The sequence below is a fragment of the Hyperolius riggenbachi genome, chromosome 8 (genome assembly GCF_040937935.1).
Source record: "Hyperolius riggenbachi isolate aHypRig1 chromosome 8, aHypRig1.pri, whole genome shotgun sequence".
NCBI classification, from domain to species: domain Eukaryota; kingdom Metazoa; phylum Chordata; class Amphibia; order Anura; family Hyperoliidae; genus Hyperolius; species Hyperolius riggenbachi.
Genome location: NC_090653.1, coordinates 82,887,493 through 82,902,086, shown reverse-complemented (window position 1 = coordinate 82,902,086; position 14,594 = coordinate 82,887,493). Strand labels below are relative to the sequence as shown.

Sequence of the window (14,594 nt, the reverse complement as noted above, 5' to 3'; positions counted from 1 at the left end):
GGAATCTGCACATGCACAGTTAAAAATTTTACGAACTGTGCAAGTGCAAAATGTTCCTGGCAACGGACAATTAAAATAGATCGGTAGTATAATCTCTTACCCACCTTGTTTTAAAAGAACAGGCAAATGTTTGTGATTTCAAGGGGGCAGCCATCTTTTTGGTTGAAAGGAGGTGACAGGGAGCATGAGACACAGTTCCAACTGTCCTGTGTCCTGATCACCCCTCCCAGCTGCGCATGCTAGGCTTCAAATCTCAAATTCAAAATAAAAAAAACAAACAAAAAAACAAATTTGCGTCACAACAGCAGAACGAGAACAACCATATCAGAAATCCCATCATGCTTTACACAGCATCAGGGGAAAAATGCCCGGGCAGTTTTCTTCTGTGCAGCTAAAAATGAGGCTTGGGTAAGAAAAACAAACTTCTGATACTGTGAAACCGTTAAAGAAACACCAAGCCTTTTCAGTGCTGCTGAGTAGATTTTTAGTCTGGAGGTTCACTTTAAACTGGGCTGCTTAATTTTACATTAAAATATCTTTGTAAGTTATGCTAGAAACGGCGGCTGCCAGGGGAAATAACTTACCTCTCACCTATAAATTGGCATTATTGTGAAACTCCGCCCCCCCATTCGCAAAACCGCCTCTTCTCAGCCACACTCTTCTCGGTTTACAAGCACAATCTTTCTGCACATGCGCTAATACAGCCGTGCCTGCACAGTTGCATAAAGCAACTAGTGAGCAAATGGCTTCAGCTTACTGTGCAGGTGCGATCTTACGTATGCGCAGTATTGACGTGCTCATATAGGGTGAAGAGCATGGCCACAGGAACATATCTGACAGTGTGGAATATGCACGAAAGAACCCGGCACAGCAGCAGGGGCTTACAAGGTGGATCAGGAAGCTTAAAGGGGAACTGAAGAGAGAGGTATATGGAGGCTGCCATGTTTATTTCCTTTTAAGCAATACCAGTTGCCTGGCAGCCCTGCTGATCCTCTGCCTCTAATACTATTAGCCATAGCCCCTGAACAAGCATGCAGCAGATCAGGTGTTTCAGAGTTTAAAGTCAGATCTGACAAGACTAGCTGCATGCTTGTTTCTGGTGTTATTCAGATACTACTGCAGAGAAATAGACCAGCAGGGCTGCCAGGCAACTGGTATTGATTAAAAGGAAATAAACATGGCAGCCTCCATATACCTCTCTCTTCAGTTCCCCTTTAAGAATCTTACTACTGTTGTATTTTTAAACTTACAGGTTTCCTATCACAGTGAAGTACAGGTGCTCATACATCAGAATATGTACCGGCTGATCAACTGAGAGACAGATTTCTCTCTGATCTAATCTGATTAGAGAGAGAGATATGTTGCCTGCCCATACACCGCAGGACTATTCCCGAGAGATTTCAGCATTAAATCTTATGGGAATCAGCATAGTAACGCCCCCAAATGATGATGTAACCCCTGCTAGAATACTTACCTGCTGGGTGTCCTCTGCTGTCTCTGGCTCCGCACTCTTACTAACTCACACGTGACCCACGTGTCTGGCGCCGTATTGCACGCAGACGCATGTGACGGGCGCATTTTATATTAGGGGAACAGCGCCGGGAGTTCTGTTATGTTCATCGCTCATCCTGATATCGCATGCCGTTACCACCACAGAAGCCTGACATCTTGCATCATGTCTGATCGATACGCCCAACCAATGTCGGCCTGAAATTGGTCACATCATCGATCGGGCATGCTCTTGGTGGCACCGATTTTTTTTTTTATTCGATTATAATAATGTAATTGGATGATTGGCCGCGAAGTCGTCTGATATATGTTCAGGTTTGATCATTGTAACAAGGGTTCCTGCTCTGTGTATCTAATGACTCATTATTATTTCATTATTATTTAGTATTTATATACGAGAACATATACATACAAGAACAAAATAAGCATCCAAACAATATGTGCGACAAGCAGAGTACAGGTTCCAGGTTTACAAAGCAATGCAAATTATGCTTCTTATTTATTTCATTATTATTTAGTATTTCTCAAGAGCTGCTCCAACACTATGGAACTCCCTACCTCCACCCATTAGGGCACCCCCCTCTTCAAGAAGGCCCTCAAAACTCACCTTTTTACTCTGGCCTACCACCCCTCACAAGTGCTCTAAACCTACAGCTGAACTCTGGTCCAATACCATTCGTGTCCTTACCTCTCCCTCTAAATTGTACGCCTTTGGGCAGGGTCCTCCTCCTTTTGTGTCCTACCTGATCATGCACCTCCATTACTGTGAACCCATGCTATGCATCTGAGTAAACCTAACTTGCCTAATCTCCATGCTCCATCCAGTGACTGACTAAGCATTACCTGGTACTTATACTATGGTGTGTGATCTGGCTTTCTTGTATTCCTGTATTGTCATATTGCTGTATTGTCATATTGCTGTATGTCACCCCTAAATATTGTCTGTAACCTAAATTAATGTTCAGCGCTGCATAATATGTTGGCGCTTTATAAATTCAATAAATAATAATAATAATTTCTATAGTGCCGACATCTTCCACAGCGTTGTACAGAGTATACTGTCTTGTCACTTAGCTGAGTCTATGTATGTATCGTGTAGTCATCTATTGTAGTCTATGGCCAATTTAGGGGAAAGCCAATTAGCTTATCTGTATGTTTTTGGGATGTGGGAGGACACTGGAGTGCCCAGGGGAAACCCACACAGACACGTGGAGAACATACAAACTCCATGCAGATAGTGCCGTGGCTGGGATTTGAACCGGGACCCAGTGCTGCAAGGCCAGAGCGCTAACCACTACGGCACAGTGGAAGTTTATAGTTGTCTGTAAATTAAAATAGATATGTATTTTTTTTTACATAAATTACTAGAAGACTTGTGCAGCACTAAAGAAAAAAAATTATAGCAAGCTTGCAGGGAGAATGGCATTGTATTTTGCTGCTTCAGAAAACTATTTCCATGTCATTTGGATTTCATAAAACAGTGCATGAAGAAAGTATGCAACCAATCAGAATACGTCTTGATTATTGTAAAGTGAATTCTGATTGGTTAGCATGTATGGCTGCATCTTCTGCACTGCTGCTGATCAGTCTGCAGGTCTTTATAGCTGTACTTAGTCCTGACAGGATCAGGGTAATATTCCTGCTCAGCCTCGGCACGTGATGCATGTGTACAGCGCACAGTCAGTTGATCCACATCATAAAGGTCACACCTGAGAGCTGGCAGCGCGTCCTCAGCCACAATAAACATGAAATCTGTGCAGTCCAAACGTTTGCTGGGAACGGCTGAGAGAATGAAGTTATAAGGTGGTGGCAAATGCTACTAAAAATGTCACAGCGGCGGGATCTATGGAAATTATCAGGGAAGGTGGGGACAAGGTAAACAGTCTGGAGATGAGCATAGACTTATTTATCCAGGGAGTTAACACACCTAAAGGATACAGGTAGTGATAGTATGGACACTACCATTTTTGTTCCCTTGAGGCCCATTGCACACTTGTGAGCTGCGTTGCCCCGCGTTACGCCTCCCCACTTGGCGCAATGCGACGCAGTACGCCGGAAATATCCAAACCGCCACATTCCCAACGCAGCGGATTACGCAGCACTTCATTACGATATTGTACACCGTTAGCGCCGTGCACCTGATCGACCACGATGGGCCGAGATTTTCCATCTTGCTCAATCAATACATTTTACCAATTTCCCGTTTTGTCAGTAATAGTCAATCAAGCATGCTTGTTGTGGTGCCGATTTTCGGTGATATTACGTAGCGCGCGGAGCGCTCATAGCCATGGGCGCGCAATCAAGGAGGCTTGATGCCTTCTCCTCCCCCCCCCACCCCATTTTTAAAATTTAGTCAGCACTAAGGTATCCTTTCAACTTAGATTTTTAACCATTAAATACAAAACAAGGCATTTCATGACAGTATTTCAAATTAAGACTATAGCTGCAACTCTTTATCTGATCGGCTTACCTTCACTTCAGGTTTGCGTTTACAATGTGACAAAGATGGCTTTCTTTAAAACAAAAATGTACTAAAATGATTAGCGTACTCAAATTTACATAATGATGCAATGCACTTGCATTACTGGGTTAGCTGTGTTCTTCTTGAGTTGGTCACACACCATACAGTTTTTTTTTTTGTATTTCTTTTCAATTCATGAAGTACAATCAATTCTTCTAATTGATTGTAACATTTGAAAAATTAGACCAATGTATCACACGTGTTCAATTTCTCAAAAGACAAAAAAAAAAGCTCTGAAAAACATTGTTTGGATCTATAAGTTCAGAAATGGACAATGTACACTACACCATTCATTTTCCATAACAGTATTGTACACAGAAGCATTCATGGGAGGAGGAGCATGTGTGTGGGGGGCACCATACAGCTGTTTTGTTTTCACCTAGGGAAAAATCCACCATTCCTAAACGACTTTTATTAATTAATAAATAAATAAATAAAAACAAAAACCTGGAAATTTATCACATTTCTCAAAAAAGTGTTTTTTTCCGATTCTGTACACCCGATCATTTATATGGAATTGCCATAAAACTGCATTTTTTATTGTATTTTATGTGGCCACCTTGAGTTACAAGTGTGTCGCAGGCATTCTTTACATCCCGAAACTGGTGGGCCAGCAGTATTCTGTGCACCTGTATTCAGTGGTAAACTTATCAAAACTAGCCAAAGGAAAATTAGAAAAAATGACGGTAACTAGTGCAAAAGCTGAGCAGTTGCTCTATACGGCCAATCGGAATCCTTGATCTAGGCATCTGCTCCACTTTTACAGGGATTTTCCCTGCGCTGGATATGAGTTTAGTGCGGTGGTGTCCACGCTGTGAATTCACCTCAAGGTGTAGCAGTGTGAGGGGGAGGTGTGTCCCTGCTGCCTGTGTCAGTATCAGTACACACTGACCTTTCACACACTACTCTCTACTGAAACCTGTTTGACTTTCTCCTTTGTAGTCCATGCCTTCGTTAACCCCTTCCTCGCTGCCACTTTCACTATTTTATGACCGTCCCCCGTGGCCTCTTTCTTCTCCTTGTCTGAGCCTGTAAGCATATTGGCTGGTTATTGTTTGATCAGCGCCCCCAAAGAGGAGGCAGAGAGCAGTGGAATAACATTTGCGCTGTGGAAGAGGCTGCCACATAGGGTTAATGGCCTTCATGTCATTTGTGTATTCCCGTCCAGTGTTTTGCATGAATGTTCTACACTGCTGGCTGTGTGTTTGTGTCCTCTGTGACTCAAGAACCTAAAGAACTACTAAATGATTAGCTAAATTCCTATTCAAAAGGCTTGTAAGGGACCCACGCAGACCGTTGAGGGAAATGTATTTTTTGGCGGGTAGAATGAAATCCACTTCATTCACCTCTATGTAATGAAAGATACAGCATTTCTAAACTTTATTTCGCCAGCACTCGAAAAAAAAGCAAGTATTTGGGTCACATGACTCTCTCAGAAAATGTGTATCACTACCACAGAAAAAATGTGTTTGAAGTCATGTGATCTCCTTTTCTGTGGTGAGGGCTAATTTTGCTGAGAGTGTAGGTAGACACTCCTTGGCTATAGCTGAGCAGTATGTTTGTACAATACTCATCCCCTTAATTGTCACCAAATGATCAGTTCATTAGTGTTGTACCAGCAGACATTATTTGTAGGGATGCTTGCTGCATTCCGCAGAATTCTTAATTCCGCGATTCCGGCCGGAATTAGGTCAATTCCGATTCCGGCAGGCGGAACGGAATTGCTAAACCTTTAAAACGGAATTCTGCAGAAATTTTTTTATTTCCACAGAATTTTACGGAATTCAAAATAAAATCTCTCTCTCTCCTCCTCCTCCCATCTCATCTCATCTTCCTGGGAATTGTAGTGTTTCAAAAGCCAGCTTACTTACCATGGCTGGGAATTTAACCCAGGTCTCAGTGTGCAGTAGGTATCTGACTTAACCCCTATACCACCAACCACACTCCGTTTGGTCGGAACGGAATTGCTTTTTCAATCTGGCGGAATTCCGAAAATGCCTGTGAAATTCTGCCGGTATCCGTTGATGGTTTTAAGCTGAAAATTCAGTTCAATGGCATCAAGTCCTAGAGAGAGAGAGAGCTCATTTTTCTCTTGGATTGATCATAATGGTACATGCTAGGCTAGGAGGAGGAGGAGGAGTTGTTTAAATTTTCCCACGGAATCCGGAATTTTCATAGCCACGGAATTTGCTGGTTCCTGTCATCCCTAATTATTTGGCATATGTACGAGACACACTGTGACAGGTGTTAATCTTTCAGCCAAATACACACACTAGATGAAACTCTGCTGAGGTGGCTGGTAACGACCTCCTCTGCCAATAATCTATCATGTATACAGCGGCCCCCTGACACCCTGGGACAGTGATCATGCTCCTGGCGGGAGCATTGTTCTCCATACACACCTAGGCTGCCACTTCACTCAGGCAACTATGGCGTGGTCTCTCTGCATGGCGAAAGAACATGACGCCTGCCTTCAGGCTTGAAACATGTCTGTCCAGTGTTGGCCCTGCAATGCCACCCAAGGGATCTAGACATAATCTCTGCCAGGAACGTGCTTAGTAAGTGTGTATGAGGCCAACCCACAGGCACTTTTGCGGTAATTTGGCACGATTGTATAAATGATCGTTTACATCTCCGACTGTTTCTGCAGTCGTCAACTACGCTTGCAGATTCAGCCAGATGGATCGGGGGGGATGATCGTTTATCAGAGATCCTCAATCAATCTGGCCATGGGTACAAAGCTTTGGAGGCAAAGGATTAGCAGGACAGCCTGGCAATTTGCATTGTTTAAATGCTCTCTATCATGGAGGGATCTCTCTGATGGTCATTTTAGTGGCAGATTGACAGGTGTATGGCCACTTTAAAGGACAACTGAAGCGAGAGGGATATGGAGTTTGCCATATTTATTTCCTTTTAAGCAACACTCTGCCTCTAAGGCCCCGTTCACACTGCACGCGTTTCCAGACGCGTTTTGGAAACACGTGCAGGTGGCCGACACGCACGACATCAGACATTGCATAGAGTGCAATGTCTGATGTTCACACTGCATGTGTTCCGGACCTGTGCGGTCCGGGAACGCATACTGCACGCATTTTTTGTAAAAAAGCATGGCTGTCCCATTCACTTTTCAGTGATGGGATCAGCCACGCAACGCATACGAACGCGGATGGCGTGCGTTCGTACGCGTTGCGGTCCGCATGCGTTGCGGTCTGCGTTCTGCAGTCTGAACGGGGCCTTATACTTTCATACACCTTGCACAAGCATGCAGCAGATCAGGTGTTTCTGACATGATTGTCACATCTGACAAGATTAGCTGCATGCTTGTTCCAGGTGTGATTGACACTACTGTAGCCTAATAGATTAGCAGGGCTGCTAGGCAACTGGTATTGTTTCAAGAGGAACTCAAGTGAAAATAACGTAATGAAAAAAGTGCTTACTTTTTACAATAATTATTTAAAAATGATGTAGTCAGTGTTTGCCCATTGTAAACTCTTTCCTCTCACTGATTTACATTCTGACTTTTATCACGTGGCGACATTTTTACTGCTGGCAGGTGATGTCTGTGAAAAGAGATGATGCATTTTTGGCAATTGGAAACAGCTGTTATTTCCCAAAATGCAAGAAGGCTCCCACAGTGTGATGTCAGCACCGTGGTGCTGACATCACACTGTGGGAGTGGTTTCACCACAGTATCTGCCATACCGAGCCCCCTGATGATCCGTTTGAGAAAAGGCAAAGATTTCTCGTGGGAAAGGAGGCTACTGATTGGGATGAAGTTCAATCCTTGGTTACGGTTTCTCTTCAAGGACAACTAAGGTGACAGGTGACATAATGAGATAGACGTGTATGTACAGTGCCAAACACACAAATAACTGTGCTGTGTTCCTTTCGTCTTTCTCTGCCAAAAATAGTTAAACATCAGGTATGCAAGTGACAGTTTCTGTCTGGGTTGGGACTGGGTCGGACTATAGTATGACCCTCACTGATAAGTAATTACAAAAAAAAACACTTTACTGTCAGTAAATGGCTTCTGAGAGCAGGAAAGAGATAAAAGGGGGGGGGGGGGATAGTATCTCAAGAATCAGGGCTGAAGTCGGGATGGGAAACAAATATACTCCCCAGTCATGTCCTTCCCACAACAGTGCATCATCAGCCATATCCCGCATACATCACTAGCCATTTGGCCACATTCAGGGTCATATCAGTTGATCCTGCACAAACTCGCACCAAGATCTGTGCAGGTCTGACTGATGTTTACCAGCACATTCCATTGGTCAGCAAATGGGAAAATGGTTCTTTCTCTGAAAAATGTACTCCCAATTCATGAATGACTTGATCAATTTGACTGACTTGTTCCTTGATCAGGAATGGATATTGGTTGGTGTGTGCTGGTCTTTGATCTTTGGGTAAAGATAACTTACAAACCTTATAGTGTTGTTTAACTCATGATGGTTTTAGTGACCTTGTGTTTCCTCTTCTTCTTTCTTCAGTCCTGATTCTTGAGAAGATCGAGAACAATGACCTTTTTAATAAAACTCTGAAGATCACAGACTTTGGACTGGCCAGGGAATGGCAGAAGACCACGAAGATGAGTGCCGCGGGCACCTACGCTTGGATGGCCCCAGAAGTCATCCGGCTTTCCCTCTTTTCCAAGAGCAGTGATGTGTGGAGGTAATGGGCATGACCATGATTGGTGACCTGCCACAGTGCTCAGGTGTATGTTCAAAGAGGGATAATCGGAAAAAAAAATTAGTTTAAAAGGTGCAGGAAATAGCGTTAGTAGAATATCTGTAAATTTACCAAAATTCTACAACTTAATTGATATAGTGAAATATCAGTAATATTTGCTTATATTTCACTATGACCTAACCTCTCCCTACTACACAGAACCCCCTGGTGGTGCCTAACTTTAACCCCCCTTCTGATGCCTAACCTTAACCTTCACATGATGCCTAAGTGCGCAACTAACCCCCCCTGCGGCTGCTATTAGTATTGCTTTCTACTGTAGGGCAGTGACCAAATTGCCAGGTGCCGCGCACAACCCAAATAACCTGCCTTGTCTGGACTAGCCAGAAGTTTCCCACTACTGAAGTATCAAAATTTTATTCTACGTTCAATTCAGGATCACATTTCAGCTATCTGGCTGGGTGACCAGGAGGGTGGTGTTCTACAGTGCGGGCATACCATAATTCTTTGGCATTTGCTCAGTGGCGTAGCTAAGGAGCTGTGGGCTCCAGTGTAAGTTTTACATTGGGCCCCCCCAAGCACTCTATACATACAGTGTTTCCCCTAAAGTAAGACATCCCCTGAGAATAAGCCCTAGCAGGAATTCCTAGCATGCTTGAAGTATAAGACATCCCCCGAATGTAAGCCCTGGCAGCAGCCCACATGACACCAGCAAGTCACGCTCAATTCAAAGCCAGGATACAGGAGAGCAGCAGTATACTATGGGTTCTACAGTCCTGTCGTGATAAGCATCAGCAGAACTTCACCTCTTCACCTTTTCCCAGGACACAAAGCTTATCCTATCATAGCTCTGGGGAGCCTGACAGAGTTCTCTACCTGCAAGAAATGGACTCTTTAGGGGTCCATACACTGGCCAATTTCAGCCATCATTCGATCAATTGATTCTATGGAATCGATAGATCAGAAATCGATTCTTTCAACTCTATTGATCGATCGATTTGTGGCCGATTTCAATGGATTTGATCTATCTGACAGGATAGAAGATCTAGGTCGATCTGCTGCTGGTAGCAGATCCATGGCCATAGAGTTGCATTGGATCTAATGGTCCAGTAATGCATTTAGATAGATGTCCAATAGATTTCATTGTGAAATCTATTGGAAATCTGTTCCTAGTGTGTGGCACACATCAGTTAGATTCCTGTCAGATTCGACTTGACAGGCATCTGACAGAAATCTATCTGATGGTCAAATCTGCTGCAAATCTATAAGTGTATGGCCACCTTTACCCACATGATCAGCAGAATCATTTTCTTGTAAGTGAGCCAATATCTGCAAACCACAAGCTCTGTGCATGTTCCTTGTGTTTCAGCTGGGCATGCAGTATATGCATTTTGTATAGGAAAGCTACTAGTGTTTCCCCCCAAAATAAGACTTCCTCTGAAAATAGGCCCTAGCACATATTTTGGAGCAAAAATTAATATGACCGTATCTTATTTTCGGGGTAGCAACTGATACACCGCACCAAAACCTGCTAAGGACATCCACAGTGTCAGAGGTGCAAGCAAAAGAGCCATTGAGCTCCACGACTTTCAAAGTCACAGAGAGGTCTGTCTTCTGAAGCTTGTTATCTCAAGTGTCTGTCAATGTATTTTATATTTCTCAGCAGAGAAGGGTTCAAAAGTTCACTGGCCTGCTCTGTAAAATCATTTAGAATGCTGAGTAGTGTGTAAACTGCAAATACGGTATTAGAGAATGATGCAATGTTATAAAAAACACTATATATAACAGAAAATAAAAATATGAGAATATTTCCTTTGCTACTAATGTCCTAGTAATTATCCGTACTACACAACCATTTCATTATATCATCATTTTTTTTTCCGCTTCTGTGTCTCTTTAAGTTAGACTTTAGGTTATTGTGAAACAGGCTGAAACAATTGCTAATCTCTCCAGCGGAATACTGTGCAGTGCTATGTCTGCTGTGATGGTACAGAATACTCAGCGTTTCTTTTTGTCTTTCAGTTTTGGTATTCTTCTCTGGGAGCTGCTTACCGGCGAAGTTCCTTACCGGGAAATCGATGCTCTGGCTGTTGCCTACGGGGTTGCAATGAACAAGCTGACTCTTCCGATTCCGTCAACATGTCCAGATCCATTTGTGAGGATCTTGGAAGGTTTGTTCCATCACTTCTCATTAGATCACTGGGATTTCGGCCTATCCTAGTTCTGCCGGCTACCATGACCGCACCACGATAACGAACTGAGAGAAAGTTAGTTGTCGCGGTAACCTAGGAAGACAGATGACTCTGGACTTTTTATGTGAAGGCTTGTGCAATTCATTTCAGCATGCAAACACGTTTTTTTTATTTAGCTTGTAGTGTGGCAGACAGACCAGAATGCATTGTTTACATTCTGCTTTGCTAAGTGTCATTTCTGTGTGAGTAAAATCACATATTGCACTAAACTGCTGTCAACATCAAATCCTTAAGGTGGCCATACATCTAGCGATTTGGCTGTACAATCAACCTTTTGAAAGAATCGAGTGTGTTCCAGTATGCCCAATCATTGAAAATTGGCTGATATCATGTTGAATCGACAAGCCTAGTCATTCGAACAAGATGCAAGATATCGGTCAATCGCACAGGAATCAGCTACTGTTCAAATATCAATCGATTGACTCTGAATCGATTTTTGCATTCAGAGCATGGAGGCTCAGCATCGGTCAGATTGATTACCGAAGGTGAATCGTTTGTATTGTGTGGGCCACTAGTCGATCAACTAAGCTGAGGTGGATCGCTAAATAAAGTCGATCGCTTTGTTGATTGAATCAGGTTCACTAGATGTATGGCTATGTGTATATACACTGGGCCCAATTTACTAAGGCATCTCCGGTAAATCATGAAACTTGGACTAGATCTTCTATTTATTTTTATTTTGTACACATTTTTTTCAATGTGCTGTTAGGGGTTAAAAGTTGGGTCATATTATATAGCAGTGATGGCTAACCTTGGCACTCCAGCTGTGACAAAACTACAATTCCCATCATGCCCCTGCCTCCCCGAGTTATGCTTAGAGCTGTCAGAGTATTGCAATGCCTCATGGGACTTGTAGTTCCACCACAACTGGAGTGCCAAGGTTAGCCATCACTGTTATATTAGAATATAGTGGTGGTTGCTGAAATGTGGTGAATTACAGTAGATGTTATGTGATTTAGTCTCATTTGAGCCTCCATACTGAGAAAAAAGTCACTTCCCTGCAGCAAGTACAAGGGCACTTGTCTAAATAGATGAATAATTCCAGCAAATCCTGGGGCAAGGTAGGTAATGCGGACACCGGGTGCCACCTATTAATTTGGGCATTGCCATAGATGGCAGTTGTGATACCTTGTGTATAATTTGGGCGTTGGATGCCCCTGGATATATAGCCAATGGAAACTTATGCACAGGTAGGGATGGTAGTGTTAGGCATAGGTTAGGGGAATCCTTAGTGTTAGAAGTACGTAGGAGGAGGGTTACTTTTAGGAGTAGGTTGGGGAGGGTTGGTATGAAAGGTAGCTTAGGTAAAGCGATTGCCGATATTCTACATACACTAAGTGGTAGGAGCACCCAAAAGTGTAAATATAGCTCAGTGTGCCAAACCCAGAGGTGTAACTAGAGGGGAGCAGCACCTCCGATCACGGGGGGCCCAGAGCTGTGGGGACCCCCAACTACTAACCTTCCCTTCCTCCAATACAGGGAACTATATTTCAGATCAGGTGTTTTTGTGACTACACTTGTTATGGGTGTAAAGATCATGATGGCCACACTTGTTTTACGGCCAAGGTGAGGGAAGGCAAAGGGTGTAAACATGGGGGGGGCATCAAAATTTCACTGGGGGCCTCATGAATTGGTCCAGCTAAGGTGCTTCTCGGAGCTAATCCTCAGTCCATGCAACAGAGGTCAGCACCATGCAAATGTAAAACAAAAACATTTAAAAACATTCGCTGTTTTACATTTGAATGAAGAGCTTATAATTACTTTGGAGTGGTGCCACTCCTTGTTGCATGGATTGCAGATATTCTGCTAACACAGTGTTTTTTAATTCTGTCCTCCAGACCCAACAACAGTTTATGTTTTGTGGAAATCCACACAGTTGATCAATCCACAATAAATAAATACAATAAATAAAATAGCTGAGACGCTAATTGCCCCCTCTGTGCATAAGTGAAGTTACCTGCCAAAGATGGCACTGTTGGTGGGTCGTGAGGACAGGTTTGGGAAACCTTGTACTAATGGCATCATCCTCCACCCACATTTGCCCTTTTTATATCTATGCCCTTCCTGCCCTGTGTCAGAAAGTTATCAGTGGGAAGAAAGCTCAATATAATGACCCGAAAAACAGAGTAAATGTTCCTGGTGCGATGGTACCTGGAGAATAATGAGAGAATGTAAGGCAGTAACAACTTATGGAGAGCTTTGTATGATAGGGTGAGGCGTTAAACTGGCAAAGCTCTACAAGACCTGGGCCCCAGATACTTGAAGGATTTGTTGCAGCGGTTTCACACCTCTGACAACCTCAGATCAACAGGATTTAATAACTTGACCACGCCCAGACCCAGAGTCCAACTAAAAACATTTGGAGCCAGAGCCTTCTGTCATGCTGCTGCTACCCTTTGGAATGCCTTGCCACACCCAATAAAGACAGCTCCAACCCAGGCGGAGGCATTTAGATCAAAACTGAAAAGCCACCTGGTTAGTCTGGCATTTACGGCATTTTTTCCCCTGTAACACAACACTATGTACTGAAATGATACAAGATTATGTTCTTTGGGTCCTACGGGAGAAAAGTGCTGTCCAAATATTTTGTTGTTGTAGTTTGATGTTGGTTATAGGTAGCCAATGGAGAGATTGGCAGACTGGGGCTGCCTCAGAGGAGTGGCAGGAGACGTGGATGAGGTGGGCAGCAGAGTTCAGTAGGGATTGGAGAGGTGCCAATGAATAGAGTAGTAGATTGTAAAAATAGTCAAGACAATCTAATTAGAGCATGTACAAGTATTTTAGTAGCCTCCTGTGAAGGGAAGGGGCTATGGCCTCAATTCATCAACAAGTGTTAGATAAATGCATGTGTGTTGATCACTTCACAGCGCATGAGTTATGTTTCCGAAACCCTTAGGTAACTGTCAGGTATCAGTGCTGTAAGCGTTTGATAACACTTTGTTATTTATCAAAGTGTGAGGTATTCTACAGATCAGAAGGGTGGAGCATGTGGCATTATGGATAATTAGCACGTGACCTGCTTTTCCCGCCACTTGTGGTCTGGAGTTCTAGAAGAGAGGACGAGGGAAGGAGAAACCTTGTGTAATGGCTGCCGGGAGGAAATCCCCCGTATATGGGCTGCTGCAATCCTGTCACCACACTTGTGATGATCATGCCAGCATTGCACATGACTTGCAGACTACTGGAGTGAAAATGCTTACGGTTTCTGTACACTGCCTCTTTGCCTTTTGGTGGAATTAATGGGACATGAGCGCTGCCTATAGCACCCATTCCTGCCATCTTGAAGAATTGTTTTTTCACCTCGTCCCATTCTGATCTGGTATTCGGCAAATGAATATATTCTGGTGCTAGAGTACGTATAACCCCCAGTACTTGTACAAAAATATGTGAGAATGTCACTTGGGACATTCCAACTACCTTCCTGCAACAGCCTGATATGACCCTTTATGTAAGAAATGAAAAACAACCAAAAATGTTGTCAGACCAGGTATTGCAGCACTCCTTTGACAGGTACTGTATATTCCTGCGTATAAGACTACTTTTTAGCCCTTGAAAATCTTCTGGAAAGTTGGGGGTTGTCTTATACGCCGGGTGTCATTCATGCCGGGTGATACGCCCTATCCTGT

At 43.4% G+C, this 14,594-nt stretch overlaps 1 protein-coding gene across 2 annotated transcripts in view; it reads left to right on the top strand.

The window, feature by feature from the left end:
- MAP3K10 (mitogen-activated protein kinase kinase kinase 10) overlaps positions 1-14,594 on the top strand; it is a 108,254-nt gene that overhangs the window by 29,388 nt on the left and 64,272 nt on the right. For both annotated transcript variants that reach the window (XM_068250819.1, XM_068250818.1), the window contains exons 3-4: positions 8,521-8,701; positions 10,739-10,887. In XM_068250819.1, coding sequence (XP_068106920.1) covers positions 8,521-8,701; positions 10,739-10,887 — 330 coding nt within the window. The remainder of the gene's footprint in view (positions 1-8,520; positions 8,702-10,738; positions 10,888-14,594) is intronic.